Raw genomic sequence first — 24,842 nt, forward strand, 5'->3', positions numbered from 1 at the left:
CGGGCCTAATTACCTGCAACCAATGATGAACAAGAGAGGCGTATCATCAAAAATTATATTTATGTGTTGAGGTGTGTCTTGTCTTCCGAGGAACCCCTGAACCTGACTCAGGGGACCAATAATGTTCCATGGAACAACATGTCAAGAACCACTGTGTTAAGAATCACTGTTGTAACCGCTATAAGGAAACGATCACCTATTCTTAGCATCACACTCTGGCGACGGCCTATGTCTTTTCGCCGTCATCGCACGGAGTTCAAGTCGAGAATATATTTACGCAATCGAGACAACGCCGAACCGCTACACGTTTCAAACCCGCGGCATACCGAACAGCACGCCGAAAAAACATACCCAAAATAGGAACATATAAATTCTCTAAAGGTCACTCCGCGCATTATGCTACAACAGTAAAGCTAAAACACTTAGCAGCCGTTGGCAAAAGAGACGCACAATCGCCATTACTTGACCGCCTGCATCATTAAAAAATTGCCGATCGGAGACGCGACCGACGCGTCCTCCGAGGAGGAGGGCGCTTTCTTGGTCCTGGGCGCCGGGCCGCGCTGGGGACTCCGGCGACGGGACGGCTGGACGTAGACTTTGGCGGAGAGACTGAACTGCACAAATTCCCGCGCCGAATCGAACCTGCGAAGAGACGGTAAGGGTATCGCTTGGTGTAAGCATGCTGGAACGAAAAGAGTAAGTCCAAGGACGTAGATCCTAAATGTAGCTGATCCGTGAGAACGCTAATAATGTGATTAAAAACTGGTAATCGGGACGCATTTTAGGCAGAGATCATAGCGTTAGCTGATCCAGAAGAATGCTAGTCGTGTGATTAAAAACTAATCGCGACATATAAAGTTGGAAAAAGTTACGCGCGATGATACTCGGGGTATCCCGAGTTTTCAATCAAGTGGTGTTATTTGTTGCATCACAGTGAGAACACGCGTTATTGGCTGTCAGTTGTCAATTTGTTGAATGAAATGGAAGTCTACTGATAAAGATACTACAGTAGGTAGAGTAATCATGATCGCGCAATGAACGTCGTGCGTAATCAGCAAGGCACAGCGAAGAATCGGATTCTAGAATATCGATATCGCTCTGCGATACACAATTCATTGCTTTGTTTAGTGAAGCCATTATCTGGGTGACAATCGTCACGTCATTATTGGAAATTTTGCGCATAGTAATGGTACGCAGTGTACGCAGTTTTTATAGATAATTGGTTATCTATAATTTGTTCCGGTTTGTTAAATCATGAGATTAAAACCAACTTTATGCGCTGCGATCAATCAGTTTCTTTAATCCCGGGTTGTTAAATCCTGATGAACGCGATAACCGACTTTATTGATCCTCCAACTTTATGATCTCCTCCCCTCATACTCTATTCATAATCGAATCACGCAGGTACTCGATTTTGCCAACCCATGTTATCAGATTACAAATCACGAGATTACGCTACTCAGAGTAGTGGCCCTGATTCTAGGCCTATAGTTTTGCCCATAAAACGAAAATTGTCCAGTAAAATTAGAAGATCATAACCAGCTGAGCAATGCAAGTACACAAAGCCTACTCGAGCACTTCTTAAAAGTAGAACTATACTTCCTCGCTGACGAGCTTCTGCCCGGACTAAGACTCACTTGGATTTCGGCGCGGATCTCAAATGCGATAATATGGTCGAGCGATCCGACTGTGACGTAGACGAGCACGTGGCGCTGGCCGATAGCCGTTCCTTCACTGAATAGGGTGTGCTTGTCAAGGTGGCCACTGGCACTGTGTTCCGGGCGGGCAAGAGGCCGGGTTTGCCTTTGCCACGGACGCCGGTACCGCCGATTTCTCCGCCCCATGCTGCTCGGGGGCCTGATTTTCCGCGGCTAGGCGAAAATCTGAAAGGATATCGCATGTAGAGTAAGACGAATCTAATATTCTCAGTTTTTTCTATATAGTTTACAGTTATGGAATTATAGCTTCACAGCTTTTTTCCAAACGAGTTGAGAACTAGAATTATAGATCCGAAATTAGATTACAATTAGAATGACTGAATTCGAAAAAACTTGGCAACGGAAATAAATTGCTAATTACAAAGAAATAGAACAAAAAATCACGTTCACTTCATGTCAAATACTCAAGTCAAAGCTCCTTGTCATAAGCATTATAATAGCAAATGTCTGTAGAGCGGGAATGCCTCGTTTCGCACGATACAGTTCTGCTTCAGCATTTTCAGAAAATAAGAAATTAGATTTGAATTAAGATGAGAGCATAGAAACATTCCACAAATTAGATTAGAATTAGATTACCGGCATTTCGCTTTAATTAGTCTAATTTTATCGAGGTTTCGCATATTTTCGGTCGTAATTACTTTTGACATTGCGCATAATGACTGAAGACACCACCAGTAGGTGCTATTTTCTATAATATATTCAGCAGTTTCTAGCTATTTTACGCCGTATTTATCAAAATTTCACACACAAAATAATGCGAAGTTGTTTTAATATTAGTTTCAAAATCCAAAATATAAAGCGCAAGAAGTTTTGCTTTAAAATTGGTTCATGTGCAAAACATACACCATAATGCTTGACAAAATATCTCCTCGATTTCAAAAACTCACGGTCAGCAAGCGAGCGCAGCTATCTCATTATTAAGTGATCTGGATTACGATTTTGGTCGCAAGATTCTACCGATCTGAACTGTTACTTAAAATTGGTCGCCTTCTAAAGGTGTTGGGAACCGCTGCCCCAGAGTGCAAAACCCACCAAGTACCCATCTTAGAGAAAGTGCAAGTACTACGTCACTGACCCCCCCCCCCCCGCCCCCCAGAGGTGGAGTCGCCATAGCAATGACGCCACGATGCATATTTTATTCTTCCTTAAAACCGGCGTGACGAACCTAAAATCGTCCGGCAAATAATGGCCCATGTGGAAGTCCTGCCTCGACTTGAATATCTGCTTCCTGAAATCTTTCCTGGCGTTGCCGTAACCGTTGAAGATGTGATCCGCGAACAGCAGCTTGCCCCCGCAGTACATCTGCCAAACACTATGGCATGAAGGCGGAGTCGGTATATCACACGCGATAGACCTACCAGGGTCATGCCCGGCACGACGCAGTGCCTTTCTAGCTGTAGAGGCTTGGAGCGGCCCGTGTCCGCGTGCGCTTTCGCGAGGTCGTACCGTAGGATCCTGTATTGGTCGTGCCTGCACTGTAGGCACGGTTTCGTGCGATTTCTAAACGAATGATCTGAGTTACTTCAGAATTGGACAACCACCATATTTCCATTTTTTCCACAGCAGATTAGAATTAAAATACAGTTTCATTCCAAATCAGATTAGAAATAGAATAACTGAATTCACACAAACTCGGAAACTGAGTAAAATTTTGAATTCACTTCATACGAGAATACCGGTAGCAAATGTCCGTACACCGAACTCAGTACGCTTCGCACCGTGCGGTTCTCCTGTAGCATGTCAAGGAAAACCAAGAATTGGATTCGAATTTAAAATCGGAGCACAGAAACATTTCACGACATGATCAGAATTAGATTAATGGAATTTGGCTTAACTTGTCAAATCGGAAAACTAGAATTATCTCCTCGTCCAAGTCTGGCGCAGAGCCTGAAAATTACTCGCAATAAAAGGTTATTCACAGTATAGATCGTCATATTCTTCAAAGCTCTTTGATTAACCGTCGTCAGGGAGAATCATCAATACAACGATAATTACAAATGATAAAATCGAACGTAGTGAGATATCAGTTATACGTCAAAATTGCAACCAAGTTTTATATAGGAGCAGCGAAACGAGTAAAGCCAAGTGATTTGATTGGTCAATGTAACATCAATTCTTAACGTGTCCCGTAACGGGTAGAGCATACATGCACTTTTGGGGTTCGGTACATCTGGCTTTGGCACACAATGATTCGAGTGCTCGAATATGCATCGAGGATGTACTCTTGATTCGAGTCGGGCAGTGAAACATGACTTTTTCGAGTCCTGAAATGATACGCTCCATGCCGGTAAGAGTTCGTTTATCAGCAAGAATGACAGTTTCGATAATCTTTTTTCTGCCGTGGGAGCCTTGAAATCTCGATCGGTCGTATTGCAACGTACGAAATATGCAACACAAAGCCACGCGAGTTGGTGGATCTAGAACTGGCCTTGCATTCTTTGTGGTCGAGTCATAAAGGTTCAGATTTGAACTTTCCAAGTCAATCGTACTGTTATAATTAGGGCAAATTTTTGCAACTTTTGCAACTTTTGCAACTTTTTTTTTACAGCTCCGACAGCTTCGTAGATACTCAGACTCAATATGTACTATGGTGTTTTAATCTGTTCGGAGGGATTTTATAGTGCAACTTTTCTCTATTTTTCATAGCCAGTTTTTACTGCAAGTTTTGTCAAATATTGCGTAAAAATGTAAAGGAGTGATTTAAAAATATGCTATAAACTATTTCTAGTATGGTTCTACTCTCTTCGATTTGCATAATAAAGAGCTATATAAAGGGTTAGCTTCATCTCACTGTTATCTATGATACAATGAAGAGAAGTTAAACCCCCCCTTGCAAGTTTGACGGTGCCCGATTAATAACTAAATAGATTTCTTTATTAATTCTGTCGTTTAAATTTTAAATAGTTTCCCATTTCACGAACGCCCAGGCGAGACCGCCGAAAATTACATTTTCACTGGGTCCCCTTCTTCGGGCTATTGATTTTGTTAAAGTCGACAAGAGTGAGTTTTTCTGTAATTCCTTGGGTCAAGTTTCCAGACCTAGGGGGTTTGGGGTGTGTTATTCTACTTTTTTTAGGGGGGTTATCGCTATGCTGTTTGGAATTTTAGGGGGAAATTATCACCGCGTTGCGTAATTTTCTTGCTGTGTGCCGGGAAAAATGGAATTTTGGGCGGTTTCGTCAGACCGTTAAATGGTGACAGCTCTGCAGTAGCTAGGTTATGAAACGGAGCCTTTCGAGAATCTCATGCCATAATAATTCAACAAAAATTATAATTGCAACTTTTTACTGCAACTTTTGTTAAAATAAAATGCGAATTTCTCCCGAATCTAGCGCAACAAAAACTTGCCCTGGTTATAATGTTACAATGAGTAATAGTTAGAATACCCAACTGGACTCGAAGCCTACTATTCGATTTTGCCTAACGCATCCCGACCTGTTTTTGGTGATGTACATTTCCTCCATCATCTCGCTGTACGGGTTCGAGTCCTCGTGGTTGCTGTTGGTGACGCAAATCACGATGAGCTGCGTCTGCGGCGTGACCTCGCGAATGAACTTGTCGAACTCCACGTCCGTCACGTCGGGCACGCGGTGCTTGCTGCACTTGCACGCGAAGGTCTTGACGGCATCTGCGCAGCACGGATTTGAAATCGGTGAGAAGTGTTGGCGTGGTTTGGAAGAAAGCAATATAGGGTTAGGGTTATGCTAGGAACGGGCAAGGTCTATTTTTGAAGCCCTTCCTATCAAACGGACTGAACGCCAGGTGCGGTCCAAGTAATTATCGATGGTATCCTCAGGAAATACAAGTAACGTAGTCTAATTATGATCAAGAAAAGTACAGCTCTGAGTGAGAATCGCTTAATGGTTACAGTGTCGGATACACGGATGATATTTGGCAATGACATATCATCCGTGTTGACAATCCAGACAGATTGCATTTGTGTTGGTACCTGCCACTCTTACAAACATCGCACATTGTATCAGCCAGAATCGAGTCGGACCCATAGGAAGAAATTTTTCACTTTAATGAAATTAATCACTACAGGAGGTATTATCAATGACAGCTACAAGGATTGATGTAATGTCGCCAGCTGAAATTTATAGCTTTATGTCTAAACATCGAATACATCAAAATCCCGAATACCAAACGAAATTGTGCCTAACGACTTGCCCGTGTTTGGTCAATGGATACCGGTAAAAGATTATTGTATCATCGAACCAAGCCTGTCGTACGATATCCTTTTATAGGGCCACAATCAACATTTAGTTCCACTATACAACATTCCGCTGGAATCTGGGATACACTCAGCTCGCGCAGTCGAATTGAATTGATACATTAAAACAGCTTATTTTCTCAGTCAACAACCCATTAATCTCAAGTTGACACTCCGCTACACAAAGTGTCTTCCGGACAAAGCATCTTTTATGAATAGTTTGGTCAAATATTTGACGACCTCAGGATCTGATACGTCCCGGAAATCGCGAACGTAGCAGTATTCACAAGCAGTACGGGATACAGTATCGCTGTGACACGGTATTGCCAAGCAATCAGCATGATACCCATATCAAATTCACTCCGAAATCGCTCCTCACCAGGATTTAACATGCGCTGCCTCGTCGCAACGGGACAAGCCTCCGTGGCGGGCGCCCAGATCTTCTCAAACGCCTGCTTGCCCTCCTGCGACGTCATGATAGGCTGCGGCGTGCTCATGTTCACCAGTATCGACGACCTCGCGTTTTTGCCGCCCGTCGAACGGCCCGTACGCGCCCGCGATTCCGCAGTAGACGCGGACTTGTGGTGGCGACCGCCTGCGCGCTTTCCTGTTTCGTAACGAGAGAGAGAGAGATCATCTTTATTTCTGAACCGTCCAAATCAATAACGCGCATAACGAAAAAGGGATTGGGCAGCGTGTGATATACCTACTAATAAGCGTGATGGGATTCTCGATATATTATAGTCATCAAAACAGATTTGTACAAGGTACTGGATTTTCAAAATGCGCTAGAACTAGAAATAGCGCTACTCGCTTTCGCAAACTCTCGACTGGAACTAGAACTACTCACTTTCCAAAACTCGCAACTAGAACTAGAACTATCGACCGTTAAAAATCTTCAACTAACCAACTAAAACGAACTAGATATATACATTTCCGAAACAACTTCTTTATTTTACGTTATCGGAATCGGATTGCCTTACCAATGAACACCAGTACAAATTTGAAACGGGATGAGTTTCGCCCCCCCTCAACCCGCCTCCTATAGCTGCGCCACTGCTAGTGGTGATGTCACTGCTCTAGCAATGGCTGCAAGAGCCTCACACGACCGAACACCCCGGTATCACGGCAACTATTTTTAATGCATAACTAGAACTAGAACTACTCACGTTTCCAAATCCGCTACTAGAACTAGAACTAGAACTAGAATTACAAGTACTCAAAAAGCAGTTGTTAATAGACCGTCAACAAACTAGGTCGGCAATTATTACAAATCTGTCTTACACAGAAGTCATTACCCTCATAATTTTAGATTAGCTAATGAAATATAAAAAAACATGGGGAAAACACAGCATCGTTGAGCAATTAGAAACGAAGCGAACAAAACAAGGCCACCTCAAATACAATTTAGCGAGAATTTATCGATAAACGTCGTCACATCCACAGAGTCGTGGCCATACCTGTGGAAGGCGTTCTCAGTTCTTTCACGGTTTCGTCGATGCGTACGTGCGGCGTTTCTTGCGCGGCCGGCCGCTTCGTGGCTTCCGTGCTTCTCGATTCCGAGTCGGACAGAATGGACTGAAATATTCGTCGCCGATTAACGACCAGCGACACTACGACGAGTGTACTGCGACTCGGCCATTCTAAATCATTTTATTGCCGCGTACCACCTCGAGATTCAATGTTGTCACTGCGTATCAACAAATTACCGAAAAAGTCAACTGTCCTACAGATTTCCATAGGATTATAAACATGGGCGGATTAGCAAATAAGTCGGCCCGGAAATTTCGAAGTAGAAATGGGGATCAGGCTTTAAACGCCCGCTGATTGTTAACAATACACACTAACAAGGCAAAATGAATGTGACGGTCGCAATAGAATCTTCTCCAGCAGCAGATCTAGGCAGAGTACAATTGAGTCGAATGATACATAGTATTTAACCATGCATTCCGTGAAGACATTTCTTACGTTAGAAAAAGTCACGCTGCGATTTGTGGAAACTGAAATTTTACTTGAAAAGAAACGCACGTGTTAAGAACCACTGCTGCAACTACAGCTATGCGAGCGGCTGTCGCGCTCTTCAAGCGCACTACAGCAAATGCGCTGCGGCTCAATCTCAGTTCGGCTTATGATAGTAAGCACTGTGAAGACTAACCCTGGTCTTATTTCGTATCATATGCTTCGGCGGTGCGGACGGCGACCGGAAAGATTGGTAGCGGATCGATTCCTGATTGAAATCCTCCAGACTGGACGCCACCTTGCGTACGGTAGCGCTGCGGATATTTCGCTTCGCGGACTTGACCTGTACGCAAAACCAAGCCACCTCTCACGCACAGAATTGGATCATGTAGTTTACTAGAGATTAGATCTGGTCTGTGTAGCACATATTGTGGACTTGTCGAGTATATTTTTGCGGAGTCGGTGGAGATGATGAGCCATAAATTAGCAAATACATATTAGCCCTGAAGCAACGGGACAAAATCAGTAATCGAGGAGAGAACAGCAATCACTACACCCCACACTCAAATATATTGGGTAGGTGCGAGGGTACACAGACAGAGAACTACTCATAGCCGACATTGGCATGAAGAATTCCTGAGTGAGAAAGAGATTATATATCGGTGCGATAAACCAGACTCAGACAACTAGATAATTCTAATTCTAATCTAATTTGTGAAATGTTTCTTTGTTCTAATTCTAATTCAATTCTAATTTGTGAAATGTTACTATGCTCTCTTTTTAATTCTAAATTAATTTCTGGTTTTCCTGAAAATGCTACAGGTGAGCTGTATAGCGCGAAACAAGCCAAGCTTGTCGTACAGACGTCTGCCATTCTCATGCTCATATGAACTGAACTTGACACAATGTCCAAGGTTTCGCGAATTCAGTAATTCTAATTCTAGTCTAATTTGGATAAAAACTGCGTAGTTCTAGTTCTAGTTTTTTTCTTAATTTGGAAAAAAATGTGTAGATAGAGTTCTAATTCTATCCTATTTGGAAGAAACTATGTATTTACAATTCTAATTTTAATCTAATTTGGAAATAAATTGAGTAGTTCTAGTTCTAATTATATCCTAATTTTCTAAAAAAAACTTGGTAGTTATAATTCTAATACTAATCTAATCTGCAAAAAAACGGAGTAGCTATAGTTCTAAGTCTATCCTAATTTGGAATAAACTGTGTATTTATAATTCTAATTCTAATCTAATTACGAAAAAAAAGGGTAGTTAGGCTATAGTTTTAAGTATATCCTAATTTGGAAAAAAAACTGTGTATTTATAGTTCCAAACCTAATCAAGTTTGGAAAAACACTGTGTAGTTAAAGTTCTAATTCTAATCTAATTTGGAAAAATCTGTGTAGTTATAGTTCTAATTATATCCTCATTTGGACGAAACTGCGTTGCTATAATGTTAAATCGAATCTAATTTGAAAAAAACTGTGTAGGTATGGTAGTTATATTTCTAATTCTATCCTAATTTGGAACAAACTGTGTTGCTATAATTCTAATTCTAATTTAATTTGGAAAAAAACTGTAGTTATAGTTCCAAGTCTATCCTAATTTGAAGAAAAAAACTGTATTTATGGTTCTAATTATAATCTAATTAGGAAAAGCCGAAAATTTTCGAGTTGCGCAAGTCTGCAATGTACTGACCACTGATTTCTCCAACATTCTCTTGAAAGCGGGCGAGCCGATTCCGACCGCCAGACGGTAGTGTTCCATCCAGTCGTCGATCAAAAGCCTTGACTTGTGCTGCAGCCTTTGCAGCTCGCGGTCGGCTTGCGACTCGAACTCGAAACGGTCGGAGTTGTCCAGGGATTTCTTCAGCTCGTCGAGCTCTGTGTTTTTCTTCGCCTGTACCGAAGGGAAGGATATGCGAATTCCGACAGAGCTAAATTCAATCCGTTCCACACAGATGTATGAGATTCGAATGCGGGTAGGAGTGTTGTTTTGATACGAATTTTTATACACTACATTAGGCCTGTGCGTTTTTGCTCAATCTTAATTATGTCGAATCGTAGCAATGGCCAATTTGCCTTTGGACTTAAGGAAGACGGTACATACGCCGCTAACGTAGTGTTTAAGCGCCAGCGGAATTGAGATAAGCCATCGGCACACGAGCGGGGATTCTAAAGTTCGCATTCGTTACAGTAGCAGCCACGGCGATTTCGCGCCACGAAACACATTCTAGCATTACCACTTTCCGCACGCCAAAAAGTTGCCGTCTGAGCTTGACGGACTTCGGATCTTTCGCCTTCGCGTTCGCGCCGTACTCGGCGGCCGATTTCGAAGAATACTTCATCCCCGCTTGAAGCACGCCCTGTCAACGAATCAAAATATATGACTGCGATTCTCAATCGGCGTACTGTTTCGACTGATCAATGATGCTGCCAGATAATGAGGTAATAATTCAATATACAAAAATGAAGGTCATCGGAATAAATACACTCCAAGTGGCAACGGGGCCGGGTTGGACAACTACAAAATTTTCAGCTTTAACAAATTAGATTTGAACTAGAATCATAGCTTCACAGTATCTTTCCAAATCAGATTAGAATTACAAATACTGAATTCACCCAAAAATTGGAAATTGAATTAGATTCAGCAAGGCGCCGTGAAAGCTGCATTTAGTAGGCTATGATTAAACTTTTATTTCGTTTAGCACATAAACGTCAAAATCATTGGGGCAGAAAATTCTCACAGTACCGAAAAAATGAAGTTGCTCGCGTACCTCAGTTTGAGAACCACTATTTTTTCCCGTTCAGAACAAACTCTACCAGCTTTTCAAAGTGCGCAATTAGAACTAGAACTAGAACTATTGACGTTTAAAAATTCCCAGGCAAATCATTCATTTTAATTTTATCGGAATCAAAACGGTATATCAAAAGGACGGGGTTTCGAGCTTGAAATAGGAGGGGTTCCGACCCCGAAATCCCACCCCTGGCTACGTCACTGTTAGTAGTGATGACTCTGATCTAGCAATGACTGCAAGAACATCACACAACAGAACACCGGTATCACGATTCACGCCAAACGACGACACGTATGTACCAGTTATCCGGCAACTATTATTTTTTAAATACGCAACTAGAACTAATAGAACCACTCAAACTAACAGTAGTTAGCTAACCGTCAACAAACTAGATTTGTAGTTTGCACAAGTGTTCTTCAGAGGGGGTCAGAAAGGTCAAGAACCACACGCGGCGAAAAGATACGTTGCATAGTAAAAGAAAGGTAATTACCAGTTGCTCAGCAGCAAGCGTAGTAGGCGACTGCGCGCCTGGAAACATTCCGACCGAAATCTTATGGCTTTCGCGCGCGCAGGAGAAATTCAAGGTCACGTTGTCTTTGCTGATGACGCGAACGTACATCTCTCTGTTTAGCTGCAAGAAGACGCATCGACGCGAAATTATTCAAGGCAAATCAAACGCAGGCTTACGTGAAACAGAACGGTGTCCTTCATCTTCCCGAACTTGGGCCACACCCATTTTTTCGATACGCTGCCATCGTCGTTCTTCAGCACCCCGCCCATTTCCGAGAGCACCAACGCCGGCACGCCGTTCTTGTGGTAGCAGCACGACTGAATACAGAGTTATGACCAAGTCACGAGTCAATCTCACATTTGTAATTTTGACTCGAGTCTACTCCAATCATTTTGAATTCATCGCCAAGTCAGTTAGTAGAGGGTGGAGTCCGAGTCATAGTGTTTTGACTCGAGTCCGAGGCATTGTGTTGACTGTTCTGTTCCAAGTCAATGTCATGTGAAACCCACTTTTTACAGGTCTGCTCGGTGATATCGAATGCCTCGCATTCATAATATACTAATTTTCCTCACTTTTAACTGTTTCTGGTAGCATTTTAAAGTACCAGTACTGATAGACGAAATAATAATAGTGTGATAACTTTACTATTCTTCGAAATTACAATGAAATGCCCAGTCTCGAGTCATATGACTCGGTCCGATTCATGCGCAATTTTTGAGAAAATGACTCGAGTCAAGTCGAGTCACCAAAAAATCGCAAATCGCGACTCGAGTCTGACTCGAGTCATTGCAACCCTGAACGACATCACCTTCAAGTGCCAGTAGACAGGTGGCAAATATGAATAGAGCCCACTTCATCCCTAGGGTTGATGTGTTTGACTGATTTTCGCCCATTAGAATGGTTATGAAAGCACAATTTTGCGGTGTAACTGATTCACAACTTAGCCGCTGTGGTGCAAATCTGATGAATACATCTATTTTACACCCATGGACTCACAATGCATATCCTACACTCTTAACGAATAGGGCGTGTTTTCACACCCAAAAGGGTGGTACAAGGCAATATAGTACCTACCTCAGAATAGTATCGAGGTAATAAATTCTATCTTGCGTACGTGCATACCTTCCTACATCCCTAAGTGCAAGCGTCATACGGATTAAAATGTTGTGTCTGATTTCTACCGCGGTGTAAGTCTAAGGCAGGTTGTGGTTTCATGTACAACGGGTGTATATTCACACCTCTATATCTAGGGTGGTACACGGATGTGAACACACACTTTTTTTGCTGAGAGTGAAGACATTTCAAAACTACTGCGTGGGAAATTAGAAAATGAAAGGTTCGAAAAGTATTAAGTAAGTAGACTCCAAAAGTGAAGTAGTCGAAGGATCGCGTACTTTCATTAGATAATCGGAGGTGTCTACTTTTTGGAATATGGCAAAAATAATGTTACTTTCTACAGAGATAAAACGCCGTTAACCACTATTCACGTGCCCAAAATTCCGTACGTAATAGTACTGTGCATTGATAGTCGCGGCTATGGTTTGTCATAACACAGTAAATTGCGTGTAACTGCAGACATCCGCACCTTCCCGTACGGGGTAAAAGCCCCGAGGCACGTCCTGTCTTCGTCGCTGTCGTAACAATTCACGTAGAGTTCACCGGGCTTGGTCGGGACCGCGCTGGCCATGACAGCCACGTTGCCGGTGCCCGGATAGCTGAAAAAATCATCGAAAACACTATCATGCTGTACAAAATAGCGGGCGATTGGACACAGACTAGGAATGCATATATAATGTTGGTTATTCTACCTCTATAGTTCTAATTAAATCGAAATGCCGGGATTCTAATTCTAATCTAATTTGCGAAATGTTTCTGTGTTCACACTTTGATTATAATAAAATTTTAGGTTGCAGAAACATGCTACAGAAGAACTGCATGTATAGCGCAAAACGAGCCACACTTGTACACAGACATTTGCTACTCTCGTGCTTGCGAGAATTAATTTTGATTTAATATAAACTAAACTTGAATTTGAAGTCAATTTCCAGGTTTTTGCAAATTCTGTAATTCTGATGTAATTTTCAAACAAACGTGTAGCTATCATTCTAATTATAATCCAATTTGGAAAAGGTGAAAATTCTCAAGCTGCACAACTATGATGAAGACAACTAATCTAATTCAATTTCCAATTTTGTTGCGAATGGAGTCATTCTAATTCTAACGTGAATTGAAAATAACAGTGTAGCTATAATTCTAATCCTTATCTAATTTGAAAGGAAAAACTGTGCAGTTGTAATCTAACTCGAAAAAATTGTGTAATTGTGTAAGGGTTGTGCAACCCTGTCAGCGCGCGCTGCACACACGGAGAACTTACTATAAAGTTGTTGATCCGTCGGGGAGCTGTACCATGAAGCGTTCGCGTTGGCTGTTGTCGATTTTGCTCAGTTGCGGAATCTTCGGCATGGAGCTTGTCTTGCGCGATTGCGAGGAATCCGTTTCGTTTGCTTTCCTGCAGAATGTGAGGAAAGCATTGCGTAAAGATGCGTTACGGTTTCAAATGCCCAGAACTTGCGTGAAAAGGTGACGAATTTGTGTGACACATGATTGACTAAAATCTGAGCACGCTACATAATGAAAAACGACAGTTGAGTATGAGACAATTGATCATACGTGACTTTATAAACCCAAAATCAACCAACCCTAACTGTAACTTTGACAACATGGTCAAATGTCGCATCCCTAAATATCGTACGTTGATATGTCCACGGCCGCGGCACACAAGTGCTCTGCTAACTTGAATACTCGTTTAGGTCGTACTATACTACTACTATAACGCAATTATGCCTAAACAAATCGAAATGCCTGATTACATCCAGAGTATACACACATGGATAAGACACCTATTTCCGAGCTCCAGCACCGGGCAGACATGGGCTTAGCCATGGAGCGAATTGGACCTTTGGCCTCCAATACTTGATACGGAATCAAAAATAAGGAATATCGGCCTGGTGTAAATGACCGTAGTAGTTGACAAACACCACGAATGCCACAAACAACAACAAACTTGACTTGGCTTCTGGGGCAGCACCCTTTTAAGCTCTGTGTACTATTTTGGATTACACCCGCACTCGTTCTGTCGGCACAAACTATAGGTTGGCAGGTTTTGATATAGGTCGATTCCAGGGTGCAGCAATGGAAGAATTTACGAATGAGCGTGTGTATCTGCGTATAATCTAAAATACTATCGTTGAGCTTCTAATGCATTTGTTCGCCTCGATTACTCGAATTTTCATGCCGGTTACGTCATATTTGGTGATACGATTGTTGATATACAATGCTCTTTCTACTAGTTGCTGACGAGCACCCCTGGCGAGTGTCAGCCGAACATACTTGGGGTTATAACAATTTGATTATATAATATAATTGGATATTGAAGTTCTCTACCTCCAAGAATTTATTCAATTTTACCTGTATAGTTTAACCAAAGTGTCCCGCCTTGCATCGCCGTAGTATCGTGTAACGGGTGGTTTATCGAAACCTCTCTTCTTTGCATATTGATCTTCCTCTTCTCTGTAATAATGCATGCGATAGATCATTGGATATTCCGTTGCTATCAGTCTTCCTAATGTTAAATCTCGCATACTTTTGTTTGATGAGAGCTTGTAACCTCCCGGTCGCCCACTCCAGCAGGTTAGCTTGTTCCAAGTCCGGATCGGGCGGTGCATTCACTACCCATCCCTCGTCGAACGGTCGTTTGGACGATAAGTTGAAGCTTAGAGTAGGTACTCCTCCAGGTCGGGTGACCCTCTCTGAAAAATGAACGCCGGATAGTTAAAATCACAGCAGCGAACAGATTTTAATTTCATTGCTGAGACCGCCGCAGGTCGGAGTAACGTCGCTTATTTCAGATACACTCTACCTTAGATACACTCACCAAATGATGCTTGACAAATTGGAATAAGCACAGATGGAATACGAAAGAACGTATGCAGTAGATACGTACGTACGATTTACGACAATACTCTAACCATGCATCAATGAAAGCCGCCTCTTTCGCAAATAAGTAACCAACTAGCGATTAAATATACAGAGAAAAACGCCGATCGATAATGATTCTTGGCTCAAACCACGCAGTGATGAAATTGAAATTGAAATACTGTTCAGCTGCTAAAAAGTCTGGTGAAATATTGTTAACGGGGTTTCTGAATTGTGAGGTAGGTCGTGTTTTCGTGTAGGTTACCCACTTTTGAGTGTGAACATACACTCTTTTGACTAAGAACGCAGTATCACGTCGTAGTCACGCGGCAGTTCAGACTTGAAAATTTCACGATTAATCAAGCATTACTTTCTCCATACCGTAATTGTCAAACAAAATCCCATAACTTCATCTAGGGGTGTATTCGCTTCTGGCCTATGGCTGGTAGTGTTACGGCGCTTCAGTAGCACGAACATTGCAGGACAATGCATTGGTTAGCTGCCGCCCCAAGGTGCAGTCGTTGCACGGCTACGCGCACGCATAACATTCTTAAATCCTATGATTGTGCGGTCGCGTATATGAATCTGATGCTCAACATAAAATGTTCTCTGTGCTCCGCTAATTGTAATGGCATACCAACACGGCATGTTCGTCATAAAAGAACATCAAAGAACGACATGCAGAAACCTTGTCATAGTCAATTTTATCAAACCGCAGGAGCACTTGAAGTCGTCAGAACCAGCGCAAGCCAAATCACAACATATGAAATTTCGCCGATACACTTCACCAACAACGAGAACAGTATCTCGAGCAAGAAGTTAAAATCCTTACACTGTTTCTACATTCGCTGCTACGTGGATGCTTCAGCTGCACGAAATTTCTAACTAAGAACTGTAGTTCTAACTTTTTTACGGTCTTCTTATATCTTGAAAGTATGCCAATAACTAAATATTCGCTGTGAAGTAATAACACGATGTTGGTGTTCAAGTGTAATGACGATTGGTCAAAACTGTGTGGGAAAAGATAAGAAAAACAACAGCACAACTCCCCTAGTTCCATGAACGTCTTCAGAAACTTATCGTCAAGACAAAGATATCCGAAACCGTCTCGGCCTGAGCTTGAAGTCGCAAAAGTCGTGCGTGACCGAGATCCCGATTCCATCAGCCCTCGTAAACCTTCAAGGAAAAGATCCGAGTTCAGGGACACATGTACGGTACCGTGCGATTGGCAAAGACAGTCAAGAGATCGCACCTGTTGTGGACTTGGTAGTAGTCATCTTGGAGGGAGATCCGGTAAGGCGGACAAGAACTGGGTTTCGTTTGGAGGTATCCTCGTCTGGGATCGAACTTTTCTTTTTTTTCGGAGGCCCAGGTCCGTCTACGCGGGGTTTTGCAACCGATTCATTGTCACGTAGTTGTTGAGCCCGTGGTTTCTTTGGCGTTACCAATGTATTCAACGCTGAACGACGCCGGAAAGACAAGTTACAACCACAGAGTCCGATATCGGATCTACAAGTCACGTGCGATTATTTCCGGAGAGAAAAAACTCACCGTTTTTCGGTTGGTCGCGAGTGGACATGTCAGTTTCAATGTTTGGGATGGGGCGTTGTGCGTTGTGGTCAAGCTGTGATGTAAACTTGGAAGACAGGTAAACATCCGAACCTTATTACGACTTGGGTTATTCTGCGGCTAACCACAGATGGTGGGGCAAACGAGTACCGATGACTGAGTACCGTATATGTCAACCAGTAATCACACAAAATACCGGTATACAGCTCCCTCGCCTAATATAGCTTTCGTGAGCATGCTAAATAAGCTTGAATCGAAACTGTGGTGAGTCTGTGATACAGAAACACTACAGAAGAGGGAAAATGTATGCAGCGATGTCTATCTTGGACAATCACAACACTATGGACGATATTCACTGGTGACTGCATTTCATGTGATTCGATACGGTATTTACGAACCTTCCTCTAATTGGTCCTCTGGCAGATATTCCTCAATTTCTAAGACTGTTCTTTCTTCATCCAGTGACATTTGCTCGACCTCCTGTTCTAAGTCATCACCGAAGTCCATTTCGAGTACGATCAAAGAAACAGCACTGATTCAGAAATGATTTAAAACTTCATTGATGTTATTGTGTGACGAGTCTAAAGTCGACGCATTGTTATGTCATAATGGCTGTTCCATTGTCTCCGAAAAAGAACTTGCTAATGCAGCGGTATATGCTCTAGGTCAGATTGTCCATTTTCTTCACACCAACCAGAACGTTAGCACACTATGAATGTCTATTGTATAATTATGTGTCGTGATGAATGTTCTCGTACGTTGTTGTAATTATCTACTCCTGCTGTACACCGTGATATGCGTGCTAATCGTGCCATTTAGTCCTTCGCCCGTCATACCACAATAGTAGATGTGATTGGTCGATCACCGATTACGTAGTCCACAAGAAATCATACCTTCTTGATTCACGGCTAGCATTTGAAACAATTCTTCGAATAGAAATCAGTCGGAGGTATTTTAACAAATATCTACATAATAACTTTAATTATATATACATAGCTGCAACTTAATTTGGGATTTGCCTTTTTCGTGTCATTAGCTAACATTATTGCAATGCAAGTGCTCCAGCTTCTACCCAGGTGCTGTATCAGCTCGGTGTATACCCGATAGCTAGTGATTGAAGCGCTTTCTTCGGTCCGCAACAGCTATTAATATCAGATGTAGCTCAGGATTTAGAAAAGAACCAGCATACCTTCTGACTTGTTATGACCTTTTCCGCCATCTTTATCCAAGCCTTTTCCTTTCTTCTTTGCAGTTTGCAAAAGGGAATCATCCAGTCCCGTTTGTCTGGGCTTCACGTCTAACAAGTCCACCATTCCCTGAAGATTAATTCTGGGTGGTTAAGGTAGTCCAGTCATTCTGTTGGGTATAAGTACGAGCAATGTGGCCATATTGAAACAGCAATTCTCTATATCGCAGCCCGAAACTAGTTCATATACAGTCCGAAAAATGAAGGTTTGAAAAATGCTCATCATTATAGTTTGAGACGGTTGTCTATGACGAAGCGATCATGACTTACAGCTCGAAATTCATGCTCCTCTGTGACTACAGGGAAGCAATACAGTGGTGCTGCAAATAGACGTCACTTCCTCGACCAATATTCTATGTCGTAATGGTGATACTGGATGCACGCACCCTTGATTTATACATCAGATCTGTGGTTTTCAAACTTCTTTAGACGCGCCCCCTTTTTGATAGTGAAAAATTTCGCGCTCCGAGATGTGCTTCACACTTCACTGGTGAAATAGCGCAAGAATGGAAAACCTAATTTAATAGGGTTGTAAAGTGAATGTGCAATTTGTAAAATGTTAGTGACCACCTCCGGAATGATGTATACGCTATATATCACCGCTGCATCATATATCACCGTTCCAGCCTCCTAATTCTCCTAATCTAATGTCTGGTTTAAAAAATGCTGCAGGAGAAATGTAAACTGCGAAGCATGTCAACATTGTCAAGTTTGGTGTACACTGTACAGACATTTGCCATTCTCATGCCTGGGAGAATGTATTCTGGTTTGAAATGAGCTGAAGTTCATTATTGTTGTATTTTTTCTATGCGGAGATTAATTCAATTTCCAAGATTTTGCGGCTACAGTAATTCTAAATCAAGTCTAATTTGGAAAAGCTGAAAATTTTATAGTTGTCAAATTCTGGTTCTAACATACCTTCAAATCGTTTTTCGCCCCGGATTCTCTTTCCAACCCCATCATCGCCGTCAGCTGTCTGCCGCCGCTCGCCAACGTAGACGCGTATTTATATCCCGACTTGTAGGCTTGCGATTGCCACGCTCTCGGGGTATAGACAGCTTCCGCTATGAGTTCCGGCCACTCCTGACATAACATGTTCGTTAACTGCGCGGGCAGTAAGTCGGCAGGCTGTTTCCGCTCTGTGCTGCTGTTATCTTCGTGTAGGGTTTTGGAACGTTTGAGAAATTCCGTGTACGCCCTGTCGAAACGTTCCAGATTATCCGAGAGCTCTCTTAGTATGTTAGGAGCTGCGAACGTGGTCTCTTCGAATTGGTAGCGTTGTGGGTCGTCGGTTTCGTTGAAAGACATTCTTGAAGGTCCAATGCTTTCGTCTAGCATGCCCATTTTCACTAGAGACATCCCTTGGCTGATTTCAGGGAGCAAACTACGAGCCTCTTGGCTAAGGGCATCACCAAACCCGCCTAGAAATCCCAGGGCATTGCTGGCGGTGGATTCCGCAGGCCCTGGCTTGGCGTCCTGGTTGGTGGCATCTTTGTCGTCGTTGCCGCCTTTTGCGCGCTTGATGGGACTTTTTGGATCCTGCTTGCCGAGGAACGCGGCTATGCGGGGATTGAGGTTGGCGTATTTGAAGTATCTGCGATTGGTAACAATGGAATCAGCGTGTGGTCGCTAGTCATGATGATAAAACACCCGATCGATATGGTGAGCGTACTGAACTAAGATTTCATTCAACGTAGGCTATACCACATATGTGAAATTACTCGAAGGGTCAGGGTATATTGATAAATCTAGGGATTGCTGTTGTTGTTGTTATTGTTGTTTAATTAACAAAAAGATTTGTCGCCTAATGGCCTTTTGCACCACAAATGCGCATTGTGTATACCTCGAAAGGAGGTCGCATGAAATAACGATCAAATATCAGAATTGAGTAAAAACACTCGAATAGCGATTACATGATAATGCAAATTCAACAACATACGGAGTTATTCGAGAGACGTTGAGCAAAGCGGCAATACAAAAATTCACTTTCAATCGAGCACATTTATCGATAAGTCATCTCTACTATAAAAATCATAAATTGGACAACTAAGAAGAAAATCATCCACAGTCTCGGGGTAGCAGCAATAACTACAAAAGAAGAGTCTTCTAGTCCAATTAATATATCTCTAGGTATTCAAGCATGTGATATCAACAGATAATGCGATTGCAGCGTATGAAAAGCCCAGAGTGAAGGTGAGCCGAGCCAAAAAGTCGACAAGAGACGAAGATACGGGCGTATGAAAAATGAGGGAGACCGATGGTGAAAGAGGGCGAGTGTGAAAAGTCGTTCGGAACTTTACGAAAAGCAAAGGCAGTGAATATTACACATGTAACAGTCGTGACGCGCAAATGAGATTTACCGAACTTCGAAAGCTACGCAGCTTTACACCTCCTTTTATATGCAGGCCTAATGAATATTTCTGCCAACGTAGCGACATTGCTTAATCTTGTTTATACATATGACGGGACGCAGTAACGACAGTATTTCGCGCTGCGTCGCGTGTATTCGAAATTGTGATCGATATTCAATTTAGCACTACAACATTTGCTGGTTGCAAGATGCAAATTTACTTTTTATGGCTGCGCGAAATAAGGATTATAATCAATCAGTTTATTAGTCGAAGTGTGATCACTCAGGTTTTATTCTGCTGCTTTTACATCCACACAGCCGATGCGGATACATTTACAATCTCTATTACAATTAAGCTAGCTTATGCGTCATGCAGTAGCAGAAATGTGTTATCGCATAAACAGAACAAGCCGTAAATTGCAATCATGAAAGGCGCGCTCCATCACTTTGTAGTAAGTATGCTGCGTGTGGCGCATTCTTCCCTGGGCAATTGCCGATACAGTTTAGTTCGAGAAATCCAATTTGACAAGCCTACTATAATTCATACCGCATGTAGCGATCATCACGATATATAAATTTAGAAAAATGATCTCATTGCTTGAATTTCTGGTTGAATTCCCTCCCCTCTAAACTTAACATATTACTCTATCCCTTAATGCCCTTATGACTTCGTTCCAGGTGAGAAATCCAATTGACTATGTGCTGACGATGATCGAGATTTTTCGCCATGCATTTATATACGCAGTTACGCACTGTTCAAAAAGTGCAATCATATAAATGATGGTTTATTCCACAATTACCGTATTTGTGGTGACATGTTTTGAGCTTAAACTTTTCATTGGTGCTTTATGTCATTGAAATGAATTTGAAGAGATTCTTGGAGGTACAAAATTCCAATATACAATTGAATAATATATTCCTATTGAGATAAACCTGAATATTTTCGACTAACACTCGTCATTGTATACCAACATTCATGTCACTACCTATGACGTCACCGGCATGAAATTTCAAATAATCGAGGCGAAGAGATCACTCAAGCTCAATGTACTATTTCAGATGGTACACGAACCTGCTTTTGTTGGCACATGTTGGCATATGTTGATAAAAGTCGACTCCAATGCCCATAAATGAAAGTGCGAACGACATCTCTCGATGTGGCGAAATCGATTGTTGATAGACAATGTTTTTACCAATTGTATACTATAGATCAGGGGCCGGCAACCTTTTTTTCCGAAGAGCCATATTGGCCCTATTTTTTCCATGTTAACTCCCAAAGAGCCATACATGCCAATCAACTGTTACGCCACAATTGAAAATTCGTGGCGTCACGTCATGGTAGCACTAATTCGAACTCACTACGTGGGATTCGTCGTGTGCGCCACATTTTCTCTGTAAAAACTGGTATTTATTCTTCGAACATAAAGATCGAAACGAGCTGTAAGGCACAGACGGGCCAAGTCTCGCCACTGATAACGCAATTTATTCTAAATAGCTTAGAATTTATTATAACTGATATAAATCGAAAGTAACTGTCACACTGATTACGAAAATCTGAATACTGATCGCCTTCTGAATTCTTGAAGTATTCGGCGGTAACATAACGTTGCGCTACACGCATATACATACATTTTATCGTCGGTACTACAGTTTGTAATTGTGACAGCAGTTCATTTCGCGCCGTAAATCAGGAAGACAATGTGAATTTGAAAACTGCATTGTGATATGGGCGTCGCCATGTCTGCTATAATTTTTGATTAATCAACGTACCGCACAATCCAAGATTTCGAGTATTCCGAGTAAGATTTCGAGTTGGGTACATAGAATTCACGAGTGATATTGGTCGCCAGCGCGACAGTAACTTAAATTTGAGAATTTTGAGACAAGGAAGTCCGAGGTCCGAGCCCCTAAACCTGGTAACGGCATTGTCTTTACCACTCAAAGACGTGTTTATATTGCCACGAGAATAATTATTCTGGCCGTGATGGAAATTTAGTACAAGTCGCTGTAGCCTAATATTGATCAATTCAGTACAAAAATAAATATTTGGCAAAAAGCCATACTTTATACCCAAAAGAGCCATAGGTTCCCGACCACTGCTATAGATGCTCAATGCTCATTGCTCACGATTGTCAGCCCCGAAATATTTGGATTTGTTTCAATATGAATATGAATATATAATACAAAGGAATTTGAAGAAACGTCGCAAACTTGTATTGAATTTGTCGACAATATATATAGATTCTCACCTGAGTGCTTGAGGAAGCTCTTCCGGTTCTTTTCGTACCCTTTTAAACCTCCGAGCAGATGTGCGTTGCTCGTAAAAATACAACGAGTCGTCCAAATCGTCCATCATAATTCCGTTATCGAAGGTTCAACGCAAACGAGCCATTCCCAAAAACTAAACGTAATATATACGAGTGGACTTTACACACAGGGTTGGTTAACAGCGGTGTATAAACAATGAGAACGTTACAGAATACCAAAGACGAGACGATCAAAGGACCCGAGTTCGAATGGCTCGCCATTAGCTAGAAATATACTTTGATAACTGCAGTAAATGCTTTTGTTGTTATGCCGCGGTTAAGCGAAGCACATAAAATACGACCTCATCCGCTAAATCTGGGCTACTAAATGACATAGTGTTGTTAAACAATGTTGCGGTCTCTCACAATGGTGCAGAGAAAATACTCATCTCTGATTGTCGAATTGATTATGGGGCAGACAGGGAGCTGTCAGTCATCGACTGTTGAGCAATTAGTCAAATAAGTCCGTACTATACTGAAGAGATAGCACCAATTATATTACAACTCATTCTTTAGCCAGTCTCCTTCGCATACACTTCATAGACGCGTTAAGGCAGTTCAAGAACACTTCGGCTATTCACAAATATTTCCACTTAGCAATCTGGTATGTAATACTACGATAGTCCAGCGCCAGGTTTACTACGGTGAAGATTCAGTAGCATAATTAAATCGAGGTCAGGTACCTTCTGTCCGATGCCCACACGGTTAAAGTAATGTGGTAAAATCATAGCACTTAAAACCTTTCATGAGTCCTGGCATATGATACCTTGCACACATAGGCTAAACTCTTCATGCGACCCGCGTCGTGTACCCTCCCACGCTCCATTGATCGGATCCGAACGAGAAAAGCCTTCGCTTTGTCGCCAAGCAACCGCATCGTAAAGAAAACGACTCGTGTTTACAGTAACGACAATTGGCAAAACGGTCTCTCGATGACATACGAGGAATCGCTTATACGTAACTGATCATTACGGGGAGATAACGTATCGCCACCGATATTTGATTTGGAGTCAAAACGTTTGTCGTACAAGCAGTTCGTATTTCAGCGCACTACGAACACTTGAAATTCAATTTGAAGTCGAGACGTTATGAACAATGGTATTTGTAAATTCGCGTTCATTCGTGTTAAGCAAACGGACCACCGAGTGGATGTATCTTGTCTGGTGAATGACGATATCGATTGTGTTTGCCTTTCGTGAGTTGGCCAACATTTGGAAGACAAACATCAAAATTGTATTACTTGGGAAGACTTAGCGTTCAAGTAGAGTACTAAATCATCGCATGTATGGATTTGTTCGCATATTATGACACGTGCAATGTGCATGAGTGCAAGGGTCTCGAAAAGCTGAACCGATAAAACCATCATAGATTACTGCGGGTATGGTATTGCCTACGCGAACCCCTGAAAAGCCCTGGTTCTTAAACACAAAATTCCGACGTCAAGTGACGTCACGGCGCTAATTCCAACCATTTGTCCATATATCAACAATTCTACATTTCTGTTTATTTAGAACGAAATATCTTACATTCTAGGCCCCGCAAAATAAAATTAGAAGAGATTTTTTAAATAGCTCGGAAATTTGGTTCGATAGGAGTTGCATATGGGAAGCCTTTTTGCCTTTCTGGTGTCTACGTCCTTGTCTGTACGTACATGTACATTGTACAATTGTACATGTACAAGATATTGCAGCAGATGTTAATTATGGTGTCCGGTCAATACCGAGAATGCTATTACCGAAAATGATATTACCGAGAAGGACAATACCGAGCATGGACATTACTGAGAATGGACAATACCGAGATGGAACATTACCGAGAATGGACACCACCGAGAATGGACATTACCGAGAATGCAATATATGCAATGCAGGCATGTTATGCATATGAACAGGCCGTGTGTGTGCATCACGGCGTTGTCACATTCGGTATCGATTCTCAGGTATAAATTTCTCGACAACGTCCATTACATTAAGCTAGATTCTTGGCATTGGCCATTCTCGGTAATTTCCGTTCTCGGTAATATCCATTATCGGTAATAGCATTCTCGGTAATGTCCATCTCGGTAATAGCATTCTCGGTATTAGTATGGAACCATTAATTATAGAGTTGGCCTAAGCTTCGTGTAATTATTCGAGAGCTCGAATCTGAATCGAATCTAATGATTCTAGTTGAGTTGTGTGAGATGATTTTTTCAACTACTTC

At 42.0% G+C, this 24,842-nt stretch overlaps 1 protein-coding gene and 1 long non-coding RNA gene across 6 annotated transcripts; one reads left to right on the top strand and one right to left on the bottom strand.

The window, feature by feature from the left end:
- Positions 1-255: 255 nt before the first annotated feature.
- LOC145440335 (uncharacterized) lies at positions 256-23,175 on the bottom strand. 5 transcript variants are annotated; one of them, XM_080317905.1, is made up of 20 exons: positions 17,137-17,205; positions 16,721-16,793; positions 16,422-16,628; positions 16,216-16,345; positions 14,838-14,999; positions 14,663-14,764; positions 13,569-13,703; positions 12,780-12,909; positions 11,371-11,511; positions 11,174-11,314; positions 10,129-10,251; positions 9,585-9,785; positions 8,087-8,233; positions 7,392-7,509; positions 6,311-6,538; positions 5,154-5,346; positions 3,077-3,218; positions 2,884-3,020; positions 1,638-1,883; positions 256-642 (listed from the first exon to the last, which is right to left on the bottom strand). In XM_080317905.1, exons 2-20 carry the CDS (start codon positions 16,746-16,748, stop codon positions 459-461), a joined length of 2,895 nt encoding a protein of 964 aa, XP_080174031.1. In that variant the 5' UTR covers positions 16,749-16,793; positions 17,137-17,205; the 3' UTR covers positions 256-458. The 5 variants fall into 5 exon arrangements, with proteins under 5 accessions (XP_080174031.1, XP_080174032.1, XP_080174028.1 ...); XM_080317906.1 differs by having other exon boundaries at positions 16,721-16,805; positions 17,137-17,193; XM_080317902.1 differs by lacking the exons at positions 16,216-16,345; positions 16,422-16,628; positions 16,721-16,793; positions 17,137-17,205 and adding exons at positions 17,928-18,054; positions 18,903-19,578; positions 22,584-23,175 and having other exon boundaries at positions 14,838-15,003.
- Positions 16,692-17,282, top strand: LOC145440339 (uncharacterized). Its single transcript, XR_013915527.1, has 2 exons — positions 16,692-16,817; positions 17,201-17,282. It is a non-coding gene; the product is annotated as an uncharacterized LOC145440339 (long non-coding RNA).
- Positions 23,176-24,842: the final 1,667 nt, after the last annotated feature.

The sequence above is a fragment of the Botryllus schlosseri genome, chromosome 6 (genome assembly GCF_051294905.1).
Source record: "Botryllus schlosseri isolate E-star chromosome 6, Bs_hap1, whole genome shotgun sequence".
NCBI classification, from domain to species: domain Eukaryota; kingdom Metazoa; phylum Chordata; class Ascidiacea; order Stolidobranchia; family Styelidae; genus Botryllus; species Botryllus schlosseri.